Source organism: Rana temporaria, chromosome 4 (genome assembly GCF_905171775.1).
Source record: "Rana temporaria chromosome 4, aRanTem1.1, whole genome shotgun sequence".
NCBI lineage: Eukaryota > Metazoa > Chordata > Amphibia > Anura > Ranidae > Rana > Rana temporaria.
The window spans coordinates 112,253,224-112,274,471 of NC_053492.1; the positions used below are offsets into that span (position 1 = coordinate 112,253,224).

The 21,248-nt window shown below is 43.2% G+C and overlaps 1 protein-coding gene across 8 annotated transcripts in view; it reads left to right on the forward strand.

Moving 5' to 3' along the window:
- Positions 1 to 21,248, forward strand: part of TFDP2 (transcription factor Dp-2) — a 110,095-nt gene that overhangs the window by 56,411 nt on the left and 32,436 nt on the right. Inside the window, exon 1 of one of the 8 annotated variants that reach the window (XM_040348795.1) lies at positions 17,213 to 17,333. The exons of the other annotated variants lie outside the window; for them this stretch is intronic. Within the exon in view, the coding sequence (XP_040204729.1) occupies positions 17,331 to 17,333 (3 nt within the window). The 5' untranslated portion in view covers positions 17,213 to 17,330. Of the gene's footprint in view, positions 1 to 17,212; positions 17,334 to 21,248 lie in introns of those variants that run through there. 8 annotated transcript variants of the gene reach the window in all.

Sequence of the window (21,248 nt, forward strand, 5' to 3'; positions counted from 1 at the left end):
CTTGGCCTTTCATCTAGATTTTGGAAAGGCCTTTTAGGATTATGAAATCGGGCGGAAACACCGGCGGCTTGCAAAATAGAGAAATGTACTGTATGTACAGAAAAATACAGAAGCTGCCATTCCCTTTATGTGTAATAAGTCAAAAAGAGCGCCAAATTTCAAATCATTGGGAGTCCAAAGTCTTCATTGTCCATCTTAGTTACAGCAAGCATTCAAGGTGTGTCGGGGGGCCACACAATCCCCCTTCATCAGGGCTGGGTGAGATAGAATGTTAAATGGATATAAAAGTACTCCTAAGCAGACTGATCTGCAGGCACACAATGGTATGAAAAGCAGTCAGTGTTGGTGTTCACAGTATAATTAGCAGGATTTTATTGATCTGCATAGTGTACTTGCAGGTCAGGGAGTCGGCGTAAAAGCCAGGCAACTAGCATTTTCAGAAAGATTAGCAATGGAATCCACCAATGCAAGGCCTCATGCACATGAACGCTTGGGTACAGTTACCAATACAAGTGAATGTCGCGCTCAGGTAAACACTGATAGCTTCTACATCCACCCACACATGTGCGTACATGCTTCTCCCCTAATGTGCCATCTGTGTATACCCGAGTAGAGCCATTCACTTGTATTGGATGTAAGTAGCACATGCAGCTCCCCAAGCACCAAAAAGCAGTGAGGATCTTGCGTCTCAGTGTCTGTGTACATGAGGCCTAAGGTGGTCCTCACATCTGTGCATTGCAGTAAGGCATGTCTTGCTATGCATCTCTGCATGACCAGGGTTGCAATGTGGTGCCATTCAACGCACTTTGCATTTGTATTGGGTCCATAGGTGATGCAATACGTATCTTGTTTTCACAGCACTGGAAATCCAGTTGTGAATTAAATTAAATGTCACTGAGATCCCAGTCTAAATAACAAGAATTGACATCTCCCCTAAAGGAAAAAAACAACACTGTAGGACAGGGGTGTCAAACTCCATTTGATCACAGGATGCATCAGCATTATGATTGCCCTCAAAGGACCAGTTTTATCTGTAAAACTAGATTTTTAGAGCACCCCACCCCCCTTGCATCAGAAGTCAAGTGTCCCCCACCCTCTTACGTCATAGCGCACCCCCCCTTGCCCTTGTGCTGCTGCAAAGCAGAAAGTGCAGGGTCTGCAGGAGGACCAGAGGAGGGCTGGAGTCAGCTTCCGGAGTCTTTTGAATGCTGAGGCCAGGGAAGGTGAAGGCGAGGGGGTTCTGCAGCTGCACAGAGAGATGCATGATCTGTAGAAGGAGTTCTGTCCTCTCTGCTGCCGACTGGCTGGTGGTGGGTAGAGAGAAGCCTCTCTGCGGCTGCACGAAAATTTTTGCAGGATCTGGCGGAGGATTTCTTTCTTCTTTTTTTTTCTCCGCTACCAACTACTGAGACTGGTGTGGGGCAGAGACTAGGGGTGCTGCAGGAAAGGTGCAAGGGCCACATGAAATGGCCTGGTGGTCTGGATTTGGCCTGCAGGTCTTGGTGATGTAGGAGCAGGCAGATCTTTACCTAACTATTCCCTTGCTGGCGCATTGATGCTAGCATCAAAATCTCTAAAATGACATAGTTCTAAATGTTTGACCTATTCCGTAGCACTGAACCCCACAACCCTAACTGTAAACTTGAAGTGATATTAAAGTTGTGTTTTTTTAAATTTGAGAAATAACAAACATCTCATACTTGCCTGCTCTGTGAAGTGGTTTTGCACAGAGCAACCCAGATCCTCCTCTTCTCAGGTCCTTCGCCAGCCTCCCTCCTGCTGGGTGCCCCCACAGCAAGCAGCTTACCATGGTGGCTCCTGAGCTGAGCCACTGCTCTGTGTCTATTCAGACATGGAGCTGCAGTGTGGCCCTGCCCCCCCTCTCCTCTGATTGGCTCTCTGACTTTGATTGACAGCAGCGGGAGCCAATGGCGTCAGCTGTGTCAGCCGAGTCTCTCATGCAACATCGCTGGATTAAGATGGGGCTCAGGTGAGTATTAGGGGGCTGCTGCACACAGAAGTTTTTTTTATCTTAATGCCTAGAACAGTGGTTCTTAACCTTGTTGGAGGTACTGAACCCCACCAGTTTCATATGCACATTCACCGAACCCTTCTTAATTGGAAAAATAAAATATGATTTTTTCAAATTCAAAACATAGGTATATATTTAGGTATATATTTATACATAGGTGCACAAAACAGTGGCGGCGTGTGATGGGCACAGTGGCGGCGTGTGATGGGCACAGTGGCGGCGTGTGATGGGCACAGTGGCGGCGTGTGATGGGCACAGAGGACAGAGGCTGCGTGTGATGGCATAGTGAGGCTGCAATATATATATATATAATTTTTTTTTGGTAGTCAGAGAAGGCTCATTTAAAATAACACAAAAACATTTTCTTTATCTGCCATTTTATATTAATAAAGTGCTGGTCACCTCACCTCAGTCAGCCTCCTCCCCTCCCCCCCAATCCAGCCAATTAATTATATGCTCTTAACAGGTTCTACTTACTTTTAAACTAGTTCAGTAGTCTTTTTTAGCACACTGTCTGCTAGGGTCAAATTCCACTAGTCAGGCAGGCTCCTCGAGACTAGTCCTTGCCTCTCTAGCTCTCTCTGCGCAGCGCTCCGAGTCCCTCCCTTCCGGCCGTGAGTGGAGTGACGTCACGCTGCTGAAAGGGACCAAGAGACTCCTTCATAGGGGGAGTAAACAGGCTGCAGCAGACAGGAAAGGGAGCCGGGAGGAGACAGTCCCGGATGCAGGAGTGCACTCGGCACACAATTTGTACAGTGCCGATGGCCGCGTCGGCGTCCGTGGCAGAGCTTCACCTGCGGCTGCGCCCCCCCTCCTATACAAAATGGTATCGCCCAGGGCACCCGTCCGCCCCTGCCTTGTACCGGCGGCCCTGTGTGTCTTCCATCGAACCCCCGAGACTCGCTCACCGAACCCCTGGGGTTCGATCGAACCCAGGTTAAGAACCACTGGTCTAGAATGTAGAATGCTCTGGGGTTATAACAAGGGCTAAGGGGACACTATATACTTGTACAACTGGAGGAAAAGTGATTTAACCTCCATATACAGAGGCTTCACAGTAAGAGTTGTAAAAATGTCAAATAGAGTCCCTCAAGAACTAGTTCTGGTTAACATTTATAGGCAATACTAATAACACCAGGGATAGTTGGGGAAATTATGAAGGATTTTTTCCCCCTGCTGGGACAAATTGGTCCATGCTTTAAAGGGTTTTATTTTGTGCCTCCCTTGGATGAAATGTGGGTTAAAGGTTCTGTACATGGATGTTTTCTGTGTATTTTTTATTTGTTTCTTTTTCGATTGGTTGAACAAAATGGATTTATGTTTTTTTTTTGTTTTGTTTTTTTCAACCTGACTAATTGGCTAACCGTCTTCTTGCTACATACTGTCCTCATCCTGTTCTGGAGTCAGAAGAAAGTGTTGCATTTTGTGCCCTAAGCAACTTGGATAAAGTGCCTCCAAGTGGTTCTAAAAGGGCGCAGTTACAGCGGGAGTTCACCCGAAAAAATTTTTTTAACATTAAATTTAGGCTAATTATGCGAAGCAGAAACAGGTATTTTTTTTAAAATCAATGCTGTACTTACCGTTTTTAGAGATAGTTGTTCTCCCTCCGCTTCCGGGTATGGTCTTCGGGACTGGGCGTTCCTATTTGACAGCCTTCCGACGGTCGCATTCGGTGCGGCTCTATACGGCGCCTGCGCACCGACGTTCGGCTACTTTTGGAAACTCGTGACGCGCTGTATGCGATGGTCAGAAGGCTGTCAATCAAATAGGAACGCCCAGTCCCGAAGATTATACCCGGAAGCGGCGGGAGAACATCTATCTCTAAAACGGTAAGTACGGCATTGATTTTAAAAAAAATACTTGTTTCTGCTCCCCTTAATTAGCCTCAATCTAATGTTAAAAATAGATTTTTTGGGTGAACCTCCACTTTCAGAATATAAGGTAAAAATATATGTTTATAGTGAACACTGAGCAGAGCTTTGGCTGTTGGTGTGGTGGAGTACCTTGTTTTGCCTGTAGGTGGCACTGGTGTTTCAGAACTGATGTGTTAGCCAGGACACAGCTGTGTTGCAGCAATCTGGATATTCACTCCTTTCATAACTGTATTAATTGCTACAGTCAGTGTTATCTGCAGGTCATGCTTATATATTTTCGGTCCATATTTTTGATTTGTCTAAAACATTTAAAAACAAGACAAAGAGGCAGGATTTTTTATATAATACACCGATCAGCCATAACATGACCACCCACCTAATATTTCTTGGCCATTTTTCAGAGAATATGAATGATAACACAAAAAACATTTCTTTCACTCGTGGTTAGTGTTTATTATCAATCAACTGTGTTTACTCTTTTTAAATCATAATCACAACAGTAACTCCCCAAATGACCCTGATCAAAAGTTTGCATACCCCAATAACATGCACACCTGATAAGTTGACACAAAGGGGTTTGAATGGCTATTTAAAGGTAACCATCCTCACCTGTGATCAGTTTGCTTGTAATTAGTGTGTGTGTGTGTGTGTGTGTGTATATAAAAGGTCAATGAGTTTCTGGACTCCTGACAGACCCTTGCCTCTTTCATCCAGTGCTGCACTGACGTTTCTGGTTTCTGAGTCATGGGGAAAGCAAAAGAATTGTCAAAGGATCTGCGGGAAAAGGCAATTGAACTGTATAAAACAGGAAAGGGATCTAAAAAGATATCCAAGGAATTGAGAATGCCAATCAGCAGTGTTCAAACTCAAATCAAGAAGTGGAAAATGAGGGGTTCTGTTGATACCAATCAACATTCAGGCAGACCAACTTAAAAGAGGTGCTGATAGGAGGAGTTTCAAGAGGCGGAGTCTTTAAAGAAATCACTGTTTGAGGAGAGCAAGGTACCATGGGATATGTTGTTCTTGGACATTGAATGTAAAAAGCAGCAAAGAGGCTGCAAAGCATGCAGGGAGTCTAAGAAGTTGTGGAAAGAGATGGCCATCAGACGGGCAGAACTCGGAAGATGAAAGGAGATTTTTCAAATAAGCTTATATTGGATTGTTAATATTGATCATTTGTATTGCTGTTACAATGCTGATGTTCTTAAATTTTTGCCGGGACCATAGATCTCCTTTTAATGACTTAATTGCTTCTGCTGTGAATTTTGAGGATGAATTGCTATAATCATGTTCCTGCAGCTACAGAGAAAAATGAAGATTTCCTGATGGGTTTTACTCCCTCTTTATTTCCCTGCAAATGTAAAGCATAATGGGCTACTATGCATTGCATAGTAGCCCATTATGTGTCACTTACCTGAAACCGAAACCTGCGATGTCCCCGCTGTCCTCTCTTCCACGAAGCGTCCATCTTCTTCAGCCCTCTTCCTTCCGGGGCCACGGACTCCAGCTCTGTGACTGCCCGGGAGCCACCAGTCACGACATGACCCCCTCTAGAAACGGCACAGTGTGCCCTTTCTAAAGTGCGCATGCGCCAAATACATTGGCGCATGCGCAGAAGACAGTGTTCTGGGACATTAGGACATATGTGTAGGTTTAGGAGATATTTCCAGCACCCATAGATAAACCTTAAAGCGGTGTTTCACCCTAAAAAACAAGTTTCTAGCATGCCATCAAGCATACTAGCACAAGCTACAGTATGCCTTTCTTTTTTCTTTTTCTTTTTTCCGCCGTACTCAGTTTAATCCTGTAGTGAAGTTTCAGACTCCCCGCGGGGAATGGGCGTTCCTATGCAGAGGGAAGATGATTGACGGCCGGCTATGGCGCGTCACGCTTCCCGAAGATAGCCGAAATAGGACTTGCCTCTTCACGGCGCTATACGGCGCCTGCGCACAGACATCGGAGCTGACTGCTCAGGCGCCGTGAAGAGGCAAGTCCTATTTCGGCTACCTTCGGGAAGTGTGACGCGCCATAGCCGGCCGTTAATCATCTTCCCTCTGCATAGGAACGCCTATTCCCCGCGGGGAGTCTGAAACTTCACTACGGCAGTAAACTGTGAGTACGGCGCCAACAAATAAAATAAAGGCGTACTGTAGATCGCGCTAGTATGCTTGATGGCATGCTAGAAAAAAAAGTTTTTTTTAGGGTGAACCCCCTCTTTAATATAGGCTTACCTGCAGGTGAAAGTGGTTTACAGGGTGTACAACCACTTTAAGGACTATTTTTAAGGATAAAGCATTTCATTTTTTTAAATATTCAGGTAAATAAGCTGTTTGATATATAATCATCAGTATGATTTTTTAAAAGCATTGTTTTTTTTTTTTAAATCTTTGGCCTATTATTATTATTATTATTCTGCCTATGTGTGCGCATTACCCATGCAGGCTCTGCACATTGGCTGTACTTTAACAGCGGTCGCCGGCCATCTGATTTAAATCTGTGCGCTTCCTATATGGCTGATCTCTTATCTCAATTGTGAAAGAAGAATGATTGCAGTGGCTAGTCTATAAATAAGTTTACATTTAAAACTATAATACAATTTATTTTAGCAACCATGTAAACTGCCAGGTAAACACTGGAAAAACAAAATTATAAATAGAATTAATTTACACATTACATTACACTGTCCCTTTTCCGATGAAGCTGGCTTTGTTTTGAAGGAATACAAGTTGTTCTCCATATACTGCTTTAGGGATTGTAGCAGTACTTGTAGCAGATACCTAGTTGCTTCTGTTCTGGACATATTTCAAACATACTTTTCCTATGGGTTGATAGATTTGTTCAGAAGCAGAGCCAAATCGGAGGTTCTGCAGGGCAAATGAGGTCATCAGCCTGAAGTTCTATATATAAAACTACAAGATGCTGAATGTATTAAAGGTTCAGTCTGTCAAACAGTGACCTGTTAGAGGAGTCTTAGTCTGGTGGGCCGGTCATCTGCTGGCTTTCTTACATTTCTCCAGTGAGGAGCTCGCTGGGCCATAATTCCTGGCTCTGTCCCTAGCACCTTGGAGCGTTAAAGCAGTATTAAAATCAAAAACAAAAATGTAATATATTGCAGATTAGCAATATTTAAATGTGGCTGCATTAGTATTCTTTAGGCTTTTTTCCCCCTTTTATTTTCACTTGTTGAACCTGCCAGTAACAGACTTCCTGTCTTAACCCCTTTCACACCAAAGGACCTGTTTTTCAGGTGGACCCGATCAGACCACCTATTGTTCTTTATAAAGTCTGCTGACACCCACCGGCATCCGATCCGGTCTGCTTAAGACTGATGGTGATTCGTTCCCCATTCATCCAGCGGATCAGAGCCGATGACAGTCAGATGGGATAGAAATAGACAGACAGTCCATTTCAATCTGACCACCCCATAGAAAACAGCGGGCTGTGTCCGCTCTACATAGCGGAGCAGACATGGAATTGTCATCCGCCTGCTCAGCTGGATCAGTGGAGAAGCAGGCGGATCCTCTTCACGGATTCCGCCCCACCTAATAGGCTGAAAGGGCAGGGCTTGACAAATTTGCTTGGAATCTAGGAGCCAGCTAAAAAAAGTTAGGAGCCAGTTAGGAACCAGGAACGTGCCCCGTCCCGCCGATCTTGCGTGCAGAAGCTAACGCATACGTGAGTAGCGCCCACATATAAAAATGGTGTTCAAACCATACGTGAGGTATCACCGCGATTGTGGATAAGGTATTGGTCACCCAATCCATACATTTTTATTTCAATCAGATGAAAATCACAAAGCCTCTGACCACCGGTTGAAAAGCCTATCACATCTGTTGTCCCCCACCCAAATCAATTTCCCTCTCCAATCACCTAAACCTGTATGGTCGGCAAAGCCTGCCTATAAAAACAGCCAGAGTGTGTACATTTGACCAGATCACATGTCTGTTCCCATCTAAACGCTGATGTCTGTAGATGCCTAAAGGCTTGGCAACATCCTCCATCTTTTTTTTTTTTTTTTTGCACTAGGGGCATAGACATGGACAACCCCCTGATTCATAACATATTCAACAATAGACATTGAAGACAAAATTTCTATTGAAATTAATTGATGACACTTCTACATATAATTCAAAAGACCAAGATTGATGAAATGTTGATATCAAATTTTCAGTCAGTGTTCCTGGGCCAGGACCAAGGTCATTCGTACATCATATACATACTTGAATGATCAAGTCTAAATCTAGTGTAAGGATGATGTGTGAATCCTCCTTTCATCCCGTATTTTCTTTTTTTTACTACTGCTTTTAAAGATTGTCCAGTGACCGTGGTTTCTTCGATCCAGTTACACGATGTGCCCTGAGAACAGAATGGGTTAAGTCAGGGGGGGAGTAAGTGTTTATAAAGTAAGGCAAATTTTCTGTTTGTAAGAAAGTGCTCGGAATGTTTGACTGCACATGTGAAAATAATTCCTCTAACAAACCCGCTGAGCAGGAGAGACACAAGGTAACATTACCCCGCGGAATTCTGGCAACTATTGCATGATAACCAAACAGCTTAATTGGTTTTCACGGGGCCAGACGGCTGTGGTAGTATTTTCTTTAACAGTATTAGGGACCTGATTGGGAATGATTTGTTCTGATGTCTTAAAGTAAACTTGTCGTGTGAGAAATATGAGCTGAAATTGCCAAGTGCCTTATGACTATTCTGCTTCCTTGGCCATTATGCTGACCTACCGGCTTCAGTACTTTGAGTCACTGGCCTAGAAAATGTATGCAGGAAAGTCAGAAACTGTAAGATGTCCTTATCTGAAATACTTGTTCCAGGTCATTGACTCACATAGCTACCATGACAGGTAGACAGTTGGCATTGTAGTAGAGGTCAACCATGGCAGCCTCCAGGTTTCCCTTTATGACAGGTTGAAAATATTTAGAAAAATATAAGTTATGGGAAGCTCAGCTTTTTAAAAAAAAAAGGTTTATTTGTCCGTTAACAGTCTTGGCTCCCCACATCGATGATATCACAGCAAGGTACTATGTGCGACAAAACCATTTTTTTTGTAGTTGACCCTGTCATTGTCAACAAAGTGTACATTAGGAGGCTATGACGTTCTACAGGTAATTTGTGGATTCAATGGTAAATTAACATTAAGGTACATGGCCTTCATACTCTGAAACATGGCTGAGCTAGTGTGCACAGGTCACGTATGCATTTCCCATGAATTCCTGTTGATATGTGTAAAGAAACAAAATCAAACCACAGTTGTCAGATTGGCTAAAACTTTGGTTACTTTTGGAGAGAAGAGAGAAGGGTTAGAACCCAAGCCAGATTTTTATTGTTGTAAGGGGTGACCATGATTCACAGGAAGTGAAATTAAGGGAAACTATAATATTTTGAGTTCTCACTGGAACAGTTATTCTCACACTTCCTGTTGTGTCTACAGTCATTTTTTTGGTGTAGAAGCGCTGAACCTTATGGTGATATGTTATAATGTGATCGGTGGTGTGCACTCCTAAAATCTTCTGAAGAGTTCCACATTAGCTTGTACAGTCCTTCTTCTTCTTTTATATATTTTTATATATATATATATATATATAATTTTTAACAGCCAATGCATTTTTTTGGGGATCTGCCTTTACCAGGGCTACAAACTATAGAGAAAATACAAAAATTCCTTAAAACATGTTGAAAACCTATAAGGCATTTTTGGATTTTCTCTATTGTCTAGTTTAGCCCGATGAAGAGCTGAGCCCCTGAAACACGTTGGATGTTGCAAAATAAAATCTTTGAAAGGACTGTACAAGCTAGAGTGGCACTCCCATCCTTACAACACTTGTGTCTACAGAGCAGGAACTGAATGGAAATGTCTACAGTTGGTCAAAGACAACAAAAACATGATGGCGGTTTTATCAATTACCTACTCTATCCAAAACCAAACCAAAAAAATGGCTTTTGATACACTTCAGCCAATCTCAAAAGCCTTTGTACAATAGGCAAAAGTGGTTGCTTTTCAGGGATAAATTGCATGTGTGAGATCAGTTTTGCATCAATTTAAGGGCAAATATGCACAAGTTTATAAGACCAATTGGATACGCCTGCAATCAGTTTGTGTTCTTTCAATACATGATAAATCTCAAAATCCACACAAGCTTTCTTTTTCAATGTTTTTTTTATTGAAATTTTAGGAATATGGTAGTATAGATACAAACATTCAAATGAGATAAGTACATTGCGAACATCAGTAAAAAAAAAGGGGTCATGTACAATTAGTTGAACTTGAACAAAACAATTGACAACAGTTAGATCTCAAAAGGACTAGTACAGAGGGACTCCAATATTCCATAGAAAATGTTGACTATGCCTCCGGTCCACCGACCACCCCTACTGGGAACAAACTGTGGACGGGTGGGGGCACATCCAGACAATTTTATTTTTCGGTGCAATGTTTTGAGATATGAGAAAAGGGAAAATGGATAACAAATTTCCATGCTGGGGATATCGATATGAAACAAAGGAGTTCACGTAAAAGTACCTGATAAAATATATTTTATAAGGGTGCGGATTATAAACTGACACCAACCCACCAGTCAGGGCCGGGGGTCAGTGCGTTATGCCTGAGCCTTGAGACCAAGGGGCTAAGGCTGGCTTCACACTGAAGCATCAGCCGCGGTGACGGTATTGCCGCGCTATTTGTAGCGCCGCTATACCATCGTGTTTACCGTGATATTCGGGCGCTAGCGGTGAGGTTTTAACCCCCGCTAGCGGCCGGAAAAGGGTTAATACCGCCCGCGTTGCGGCGGTATTACAGCGGTATTACTGCGCTTTCCCATTGATTTCAATGGGAAGGCGCGGTATAGGAGCGGTGAAAACACCGCTCCTATACCACGGTAAAGATGCGGCTAGCAGGACTTTTGGAGCGTTCCTGCTAGCGCATCGCTTCAATGTGAAAGCCTTCGGGCTTTCACATTGAAGAGTACAGGGCATGATTTTTCATGCGGTATAGCAGCGCTATTTTTAGCGCTGTACCGCATGAAAAACGTCCCAATGTGAAAGGGGCCTAAGGCAGACAAGGGGGAGCAGGGTTGTCTGCAGAATGGGTGGGGTGGGGGAGGGAGAGAAAAATGTATTAAAAAAAATTTGTAAAAAACAAAACAAAAATCCACACTAGCTTTCATGTATACAGAATAAAAGCAGTGTAAATATTGGGGGTGGTGGCACTGCCTATACCTTACCCCTAAGCCAAATGAGGTGAAAGAGGGCCCCAACTGGGGGATCCAGTAAAAGTGAGCTACTAATAAGTGAACTAAATAAAGTAAAATATAAATATATCAATATATTCAATGTGTAAACCTCCACATCAAATGCCCGTGGTGAAATTAAATAAATGTGTAAACCTCCACATCAGGTGCCAATGGTAAAGCGAAATAAATATATATAATGTGATAACATTAGTGTGAGCCTGTATTGACCCTTGTACAGGTGTATGCAAACCTGCCAACACGCTCCCACCCATAGTGACAGTCTAATTTGAACAATAGCAACCTATTGTCAATGTGCTGTATATAAGTGAGAAACAAATTAGTAATCAGAAAATAGAGTGCCACAGAGTGCCAAATACTTAAAATCATGCAGCACTGTATAATCTCAGTACAGCTCAATAGTAGACAGAAATAAAAAAATAAAAATAAAAGCTAACAATAAAAAGCTATGGCTGTTTAGAACAGTCAGGCTCATAAAACTAACTGGCCGGGTATAAGAAATGGGTGCCTGTACCGGGGGTTGCAGCGTGCGCTCCAGCTGCGGTCCACCTGGCGCTTACCCGGAAGAGACGTAATGTGCAACTCCGCCATATTACCATGCAAGTAAGTGGTGTGAGACAACGCCTCAGAAGACGTCATTACGAAACGCGCGTCAGGCGGAGTTGCGCATTACGTCACTTACTCTAATTTGTTTCTCACAGTGCCTTGCAAAAGTATTCGGCCCCCTTGAACTTTGCGACCTTTTGCCAGGCTTCAAACATAAAGATATAAAACTGTATTTTTTTTTTGAAGAATCAACAACAAGTGGGACACAATTATGAAGTGGAACGAAATTTATTGGATATTTCAAACTTTTTTAACAAATAAAAAACTGAAAATTGGGCGTGCAAAATTATTCAGCCCCCTTAAGTTAATACTTTGTAGCGCCACCTTTTGCTGCGATTACAGCTGTAAGTTGCTTGGGGTATGTCTCTATCAGTTTTGCACATCGAGAGACTGAAATTTTTGCCCATTCCTATTTGCAAAACAGCTCGAGCTCAGTGAGGTTGGATGGAGAGCGTTTGTGAACAGTAGTTTTCAGTTCTTTCCACAGATTCTCGATTGGATTCAGGTCTGGACTTTGACTTGGCCATTCTAACACCTGGATATGTTTATTTGTGAACCATTCCATTGTAGATTTTGCTTTGTTTTGGATCATTGTCTTGTTGAAAGACAAATCTCCGTCCCAGTCTCAGGTCTTTTGCAGACTCCATCAGGTTTTCTTCCAGAATGGTCCTGTATTTGGCTCCATCCATCTTCCCATCAATTTTAACCATCTTCCCTGTCCCTGCTAAAGAAAAGCAGGCCCAAACCATGATGCTGCCACCACCATGTTTGACAGTGGGGATGGTGTGTTCAGGGTGATGAGCTGTGTTGCTTTTACGCCAAACATAACGTTTTGCATTGTTGCCAAAAAGTTTGATTTTGGTTTCATCTGACCAGAGCACCTTCTTCCACATGTTTGGTGTGTCTCCCAGGTGGCTTGTGGAAAACTTTAAACGACACTTTTTATGGATATCTTTAAGAAATGGCTTTCTTCTTGCCACTCTTCCATAAAGGCCAGATTTGTGCAGTATAGGACTGATTGTTGTCCTATGGATAGAGTCTCCCACCTCAGCTGTAGATCTCTGCAGTTCATCCAGAGTGATCATGGGCCTCTTGGCTGCATCTCTGATCAGTCTTCTCCTTGTATGAGCTGAAAGTTTAGAGGGATGGCCAGGTCTTCGTAGATTTGCAGTGGTCTGATACTCCTTCCATTTCAATATTATCGCTTGCACAGTGCTCCTTGGGATGTTTAAAGCTTGGGAAATCTTTTTGTATCCAAATCCGGCTTTAAACTTCTCCAACAGTATCTCGGACCTGCCTGGTGTGTTCCTTGTTCTTCATGATACTCTCTGCGCTTTAAACGGACCTCTGAGACTATCACAGTGCAGGTGCATTTATACGGAGACTTGATTACACACAGGTGGATTCTATTTATCATCATTAGTCATTTAGGTCAACATTGGATCATTCAGAGATCCTCACCGAACTTCTGGAGAGAGTTTGCTGCACTGAAAGTAAAGGGGCTGAATAATTTTGCACGCCCAATTTTTCAGTTTTTTATTTGTTAAAAAAGTTTGAAATATCCAATAAATTTCGTTCCACTTCATGATTGTGTCCCACTTGTTGATTCTTCAAAAAAAATTACGGTTTTATATCTTTATGTTTGAAGCCTGAAATGTGGCAAAAGGTCGCAAAGTTTAAGGGGGCCGAATACTTTCACAAGGCACTGTATATACAGCACATTGACAATAGGTTTCTATTGTTCAAATTAGACTGTCACTGTGGGTGGGAGCGTGTTGGCAGGTTTGCATACACCTGTACAAGGATCGATACAGGCTCACACTAATGTTATCACATTATATATATATATTTATTTCGCTTTACCATTGGCACCTGATGTGGAGGTTTACACATTTATTTTATTTCACCACTGGCATTTGATGTGGGGGTTTACACATTGAATATATTTATATTTTACTTTATTTAGTTCACTTATTAGTAGCTCACTTTTACTGGATCCCCCAGTTGGGGCCCTCTTTCACCTCATTTGGCTTAGGGGGTAAAGTATAGGCAGCGCCACCACCCCCAATATTTACACTTTTTTCACTATTTTCACTATCCCCTTTTAGGGGATTGGTTTTTAGGGGGGGCAGCAGCCGGTGTACACGGTTCTAAGCGCAGGTATATTGTTTTTTAGAATAAAATCAGAGCTACACAATGCATGACAAAAGCAACAATAAACTTTCGACATCAGTGCTCAATTAGATCTAATTCTAAATTCAAACCCTGCTTTCCAGGTCCTTCAAAAATGCTCCGTATGCTGATGTCGGTGCAATACAAACACTTGTGCACTTTATTATGGGAGCCTGGATGTGTCATCTATGAGTAGTTTATCATCAGAGCTCCATTTCCCAGTACTGGATATATAAATGTGCTGAAAATGAAGAACTAGTGTGCGTTGTACACTGGCTTCAACACAATGCAGAAAATTGGCTTGGATTTGAGATCAGTCAGTTTGAGGTTAGCTTGGGACATCGCTGATATGTATCCACATTGACTTTTATGGAGAAATAGAAGCATTGGAAAGCAGCAATATCCAATGCTTTGTAAAACACAACGTCCAGGTACACCATCTCTATGGGTTATATTCTCTTCATGGCACCAGCGGGTGCTAGGGTGGACTTTTCACCAGATTGCCCACTGTTTATTTCATTCAGTTATAAGATAATTTACTGCCAACCAAAATCCTATATTTACAAATGGCATTTAGATTTACAAAGCTCCCTTAGAGGCTTAAAAGCCTGGCAAGTCTTCCCCATCCATGGCAAATAAAAAAGTAAATTATTTTATATATATATATATATATATATATATATATATATATATATATATATATATATATATATATATATATATATATATATATATATATATATATATATATATATATATATATATATATATATATATATATATATATACACACATACACATACACATACACATACACATACACATACACATACACATACACATACACATACACATACACATACACATACACATACACATACACATACACATACACATACACATACACATACACACACACACACACACACTGCTCAAAAAAACAACAATTTTGACAACAATTTTGAATCAGAACTCCTGGGATATTGATCTGGTCAGTTAAGTAGCAGAGGGGGAGGGTTGTATACAGAGGGGGTTGTTAATCAGTTTCAGCTGCTTTTCTGTTAATTTAAATTAACAAGTGCACTAGATGGGCAACAATGAGACGACCTCCAAAATAGGAATGTTTTTTCAGGTGGAAGTGTCTGACATTTTTTTCCCCCCTACTCATCTTTTCTGACTGTTTTTCACTAGTTTTGCATTTGGCCAGGGTCAGTGTCACTACTGGTAGCACGAGGCGATACTTGGACCCTATAGAGCATGGGTGCTCAACCTGTGGCCCTCCAGCTGTTGCAGAACTACAAGCCCCATGAGGCATTGCAAGCCGCTGACAGTTACACGCATGGCTCCTAAAGGCAGAGGCATTATGGGAATTGTAGTTTCTCAACAGCTGGAGGGCCACAGGTTGAGCACCCATGCTATAGAGGTTGCACAGGCAGTCCAACTCCTCCCAGGATGGCACATCAATACCTGTCATTTCCAGAAGGTTTGCCGTGTCTCCCTGCACAGTCTCAAGAGCATGGAGGAGATTCCAAGAGACAGGCAGTTACTCTAGGAGAGCTGGAAAGAGGCGTAGAAGGTACTTAACCCATCAGCATGACCGGTATCTGCTCCTCTGTGCAAGGAGGAACAGGATGAGCACTGCCAGAGCCCTACAAAATGACCTCCAGCAGGCCACTGGTGTGAATGTCTCTGACCAAATAATCAGAAACAGACTTCATGGGGGTGGCCTGAGGGCCCGACGTCCTCTAGTGTGCTCTGTGCTCAGTGCCGGACACTGTGGAGCTCGATTGGCATTTTCCATTGAACACCAGAATTGGCAAGTCCGCCACTGGTGCCCCATGCTTTTCACAGATGAGAGCAGGTTCACCCTGAGCATATGTGACAGACGTGAAAGGGTCTGGAGAAGCCTTGGAGAACTTTAATGCTGCCTTTAACATTGTTCAGCATGACCGTTTTGGTGGTGGGTCAGTGATGGTCTGGGGAGGCATATCCATGAAGGGACGCACAGACCTCTACAGGCTACACAATGGCACCCTGACTGCCATTGGGTATCGGGATGAAATCCTTGGACCCATTGGCAGACCCTATGCTGGTGCAGTGGGTCCTGGGTTACTCCTGGTGCACGACAATGCCCGGCCTTTATGTGGCGAGAGCATGCAGCCAGTTCCTGGAGGATGAAGTAATTGATGCCATTGAATGGCCCCCACGCTCACCTGACAAATCCAAAAGGACAACTCTGGGACATTATGTTTCGGTCCATCCGACACCGCAGGTTGCACCTAAGTCTGTTCAGAAGCTCAGTGATGCTCTGGTCCAGATCTGGGAGGAAATACCCCAGGACACCATCCGTTGTCTCATTAGGAGCATACCCTGTTGTCAGGCATGCATGCAAGCACTTGGGGGCCATACAAACTACTGAGGACCATTTTGAGTTGTTGCAATGAAATTTCAGCAAAATGGACTAGGCATAATTTTTTCACGGGGTGTCTTTGAATTCAGCCCGCTGTAGGTTTATTACTCCCTGTGGCATCATCACCAAGCTTGTCAAATTCTTGCAAGCACAGCTACTAGGAGAAGAGTATCGACAGGGTGACCAGCCATCAGTCCCTATTGATGTAGGCATGCCAATCTCCCCCCCCCCCCCCCCAGATCTACATTTGGGAGTCCAGGCAGCAGCATTGCCTGCTCACTTCAAGATATCAGGAGTTCACTAGATTTCTGTCAGGATTAATTGTCCTATTAAGGACCAAAAAAAGGGCCCTGCACCTATTTGGTGCCAATGTAATGCGATTTCAGCCATACAGTTTGTATTGCTGAAATCACATCGCACAGACATTGCATGTGATCTGAACAGCAATGCGGTGCAAATCACATGCGATGTCTGGAATCGCACTAGTGTGAACTGGGCCTAAAAGGAAGAAGCATGGAGAAAGGTGCAGTGGCTGCAGAGATATGTTTTTTACTTTGCCCAGACACATACTTTAAACATATTTCAGTAAAATTAACTAAAATGTTTTCTACCCACAGAAGGGACAATATATTAGGGATGCAAAGATTACATTGTGTACATAACGGTGAATGATTGGGCCCAGTAATGATTCCGCTTGACGGTGGGTGGAGATGAGTTTCCATATTCAATGTTTTCATGGTTTTGGTGAGACTGAAGCTCCCACAAATGTAAAAAAGCAGTGTGTGACTTACAGTAAGTAGGAAGGAAGTGCTGGCTGATACAAAGGCAGGCAGCGAGCTGGCAGGTAAAAGCAAGAACACATTTTCAGAGTATGCTGTATGCTATGGTCTGCCTCAAGCTGTCGGGAAAGCCTTTGAGTCTGGCCAAGAGCAGATTTATTGGAAACACTGTGCTCCTCTAATAACAAAGGACAATATGAAATGGTAAGCAGACCTGTTATTCACTCATAGTGGGTATACATGTGCCATCTTCAACAAATCTAGGAGGGCCTGAAACTGATACGGTTTATAGGAAAGTGAAAGCTGTGAAAAATGCAGATCACTTTTGCAATACATAGAACAGAAGAAGGGGGAGGGGGCAGCACAGTTTAAATGCCAGAAGAGGGGGGGCAGGACCACTTGCATAGAACAGATGAAGGGGAAGCACAGATTACCTAGAACAGAATGGGGGGGGGGCAGCACAGATTACATAGAGCAGAAGGAGGGGGGCAGCACAGATTGCAAGAAACAGAAGAAGGGGGGGCAGCACCACTTGCATAGAACAGATGAAGGGGGGCAGCACAGATTACATCATGAAACAGAAGCGGGGGGCAGCACCACTTGCATAGAACAGATGAAGGGGGGCAGCACAGATTACATCATGAAACAGAAGAGGGGGGCAGCACCACTTGCATAGAACAGAAGAAGGGGGGGGGGCAGCACAGATTACATGGAGCAGAAGAAGGCGGGGGGTAGCGCCACTTGCATAGAACAGAAGAAGGCGGGGGCAGCACCACTTAAATAGAACAGAAGAAGGGGGGCAGCACAGATTACATGGAACAGAAGAAGGTGGGGGGGGGGGGGGACACAGTTTACATGGAACAGAAGAAGGCGGGGGGGGGGGGGACACCGTTTACATGGAACAGAAGAAGGCGGGGGCAGCACCACTTGCATAGAACAGAAGAAAGGGGGGGGGGGGCGGCAGCACAGATTACGTAGAACAGCAAAAAGACAGCACACATTACATAGAACAGCAGAAAATGGGGCAGCACAAATTACATAGAATAGAAGGGGGGGGCAGCACACGTTACATAATTACATAGGACAGAAGAAGGGGGGGGGAGCACAGATTACATAGAACAGGAGGAGGGCAGCACAGATTACATAGAATAGAAGGGTGAGGGGGGCAGTTCAGATTACATAGGACAGAAGGGGGGGGGGGGGGCAGCACAGATTACATGGAATATAAGAAGTGGGCAGCACACATGCATGGATTTCAGACTCTAAAGCTGGTAAAGACACCGGGGTTGATTTACTAAAACTGGAGAGTGAAGTAGCATCTAATTTCAGTTTGTTCAATTACGCTTTGATTAACAAAAAAAAATGGAAGCTAAATTGGTTCTAAGCAGAGCTGCGCCAGATTTTGCACTCTCCTGTTTTAGTAAATCGCCCCACAACCTTTGAAGCATAAAGAAACCCGTCCTTCTAGATCACCTCTTTCAAACTGAACATTTCCATTGTTTACTGGTCCTAAACCTTCATGCATTGTATCAGTAACTTATATGAGATGAAGGTTCTTCTGCTGATAGAAGAAACATTGATTGCTAATAACCTGTGCCTGTTTGCTTTTGTCATCTATAGGCGTAAGCCTGCTGTGCCGAATAGCAAATCCGGTCCTGGACATCTGTCAGTATTTGGATCAGTTGCAATTATTTTATTTATTACTGGTTTTTATATAGCAGTGACAATTTACACAGCACTTTACATATTAATATAGAAGAACACCCCTCTTGGGGCCAGTTTTAGACAGGAGTTGACTAGTCTTGTCTTTTGAAGTGTGAGCAGAAGGCCATGCAAGTTCCTTGCAGTTAGAGGCCTGGTTGGGATTTGAACCCTGGACTCTATTTAGGGTTGCCACCTGTCCGGGACTTACCCGGACAGTCCGGGTTTTGAATCATGTGTCTACCTGAAACCCGGGCACATTATTCAGACAGGAATGTGGCTCAGAACATGGCTTGACAGGAGGGTGAGGGGGCACTATGTGTGTCACATTACTATTCTCTTTGGAGTGGCCAAAGGTGTCCCAGGTCTGTTCCAATCCTATACTGTATACTAAAACAAACAAAAAAAATGACTGTGTGCCACTAAGATTTGGCTTGAAGAAAAAGTGGCAACCCTAACCCTTAATATTACAATTGCCAGGCTTCTGTTTTGGCATTATTGGGTGGAAGAAGATTGACTTGCTGCAAAGTAATCCATCTAACATACTACATTCTGCAATACCAAAAACATGTAATTCTGCTTACTGTGTTTTGTCTGTAACCGTATCTCTATGTACATTGAGGACAGGCAACGCTCATATTTCACATGACGGCAGAATTCCACCATGTACCTCTGACCTTCTATACATTCTGTGACAACCATCCAACCTATAGTGTTATCATTTAGCTAGTCTCCTCCTACCCCCATGAATGAAAACACCATAGTACCCAAAGGTTTCAGCAGTGCAGGCTTTGGCTTTAAATGTTTGTGCAGCCGGAGAGGATGTATGAATGATTGTCACGCCTGTCTTTCTCTGTAGGTCTCTGAAACCTGCAGTAAAGCATCTAGTGCAGGGTCGCAGCCTGGGGTCCCAGCTTAGCTTCCGGTGGAGATCAAAGCCGAGAGGTGGACTTGAGGTCAGCCAAGAACAGCAGTGACGTGTGTTCTGGGGGGCCTGTGACTGGATGGGAAGGGATTGGACCGGTGTTTGGATCTCCCATGTGACAATCATTAGTCTTTTTTTTCCTATGCACCTACTGCGGGCTTCTGGCTTGCCAAGATTAACCCATCCATAGCTGCAGTGCATAGAAAAATCAGCCAGAGCCACAAATGGCACATTTTAGAAAGGCTTTAATAGGTAGAGATATAAACATCAGATTAGACAAGAATCTTTGTAGCTGCTTTTTTTTGGTTTTATGTACCATGAGTAGCCTGCTGTAATACTTTCTTTTCTCTGGTCAGTCTTGGGTTCAGACAGCCTGAAGCATTGGGGTGGTCACACTGGCTGCACAATACTCAGGCATAGCGAGAGATGATACTTGGAAGTGCAGGAGTGATTGGACCACTAAACCCTCTTTTTGTCAGATGATCTGTTTAGGAACATGGACATTGATAGAGGTCAATATCCTGTTTTTGTAGTGGGCATAGAGATTGCATAGATTCAATGTGCTGACCAATTCTCAAGGTGAACAATGGCGGTCAGTTAGAGAAAGACAACTCTACTGATTGGCTGTTCTTTGAGAATGATCTGCCACGGTTTTTGATTCTGCTTACTATCTAATCGATTTGCGATTGAATTAAATCGGTAAACAATTGAATAGACATGGCTTCCGTTCCAATCAACTTTAGACTTGACTTAGATTGAATGTGGTCAATTGCCCGGTGTGTAAAAATTTCAATCACTTTGCATCGATTGGTAACACTGAGAGGCTTTGGTCCGATTATGTGATTGCATGGGGAAAACAGAGGTGCCATGATCTGACACTTGCGATGATACCTTCCAACTGTCATTCGAAATCCAATTCCATGTGTTGTTATATCGATTGAATAGGTTGTACACTATAGAATGATTATTTTAAGCAGGAGGCATGGATCGGAAAAGAAATCGATCATTTATCAAAGCAAGTATGGTCCCCCTTAGGAGAATCGTGGCCTGATCCAGCTCTATCGAATCACAATCAATGTATGTCTATAGGAGCAAATCCATTCTATCTCTACTACATGTTCCCAGTTTGAGCTAGAAAGGGTGTTTATTATATAATAATGAGCATGATTACCTTCCTTGCATAGAAAACTTTGTATTATCCTTCGTTCACATATATGCAAATTGGATGTGTTTTAAACTGCATTCGATTTGCATGATATGTGAACCAAACCGGCCTTGTTATTGAGTTCATATATATGCAAATTGGATGTGTTTTGAACTGCATTCGATTCGCATGCTATGTGAACCATACCGGCTTTCTATGGAGTTCACATATATTCGGCGCAGTGGCAGTGCGAATTCTCTGCAAATTTAAAGAGTCCTGTGCATTTTCTGAGCACAACGGTGCAATTCAGATGAAAATTCCAGTCTCATTGCCCTCTATGGGAACCCTT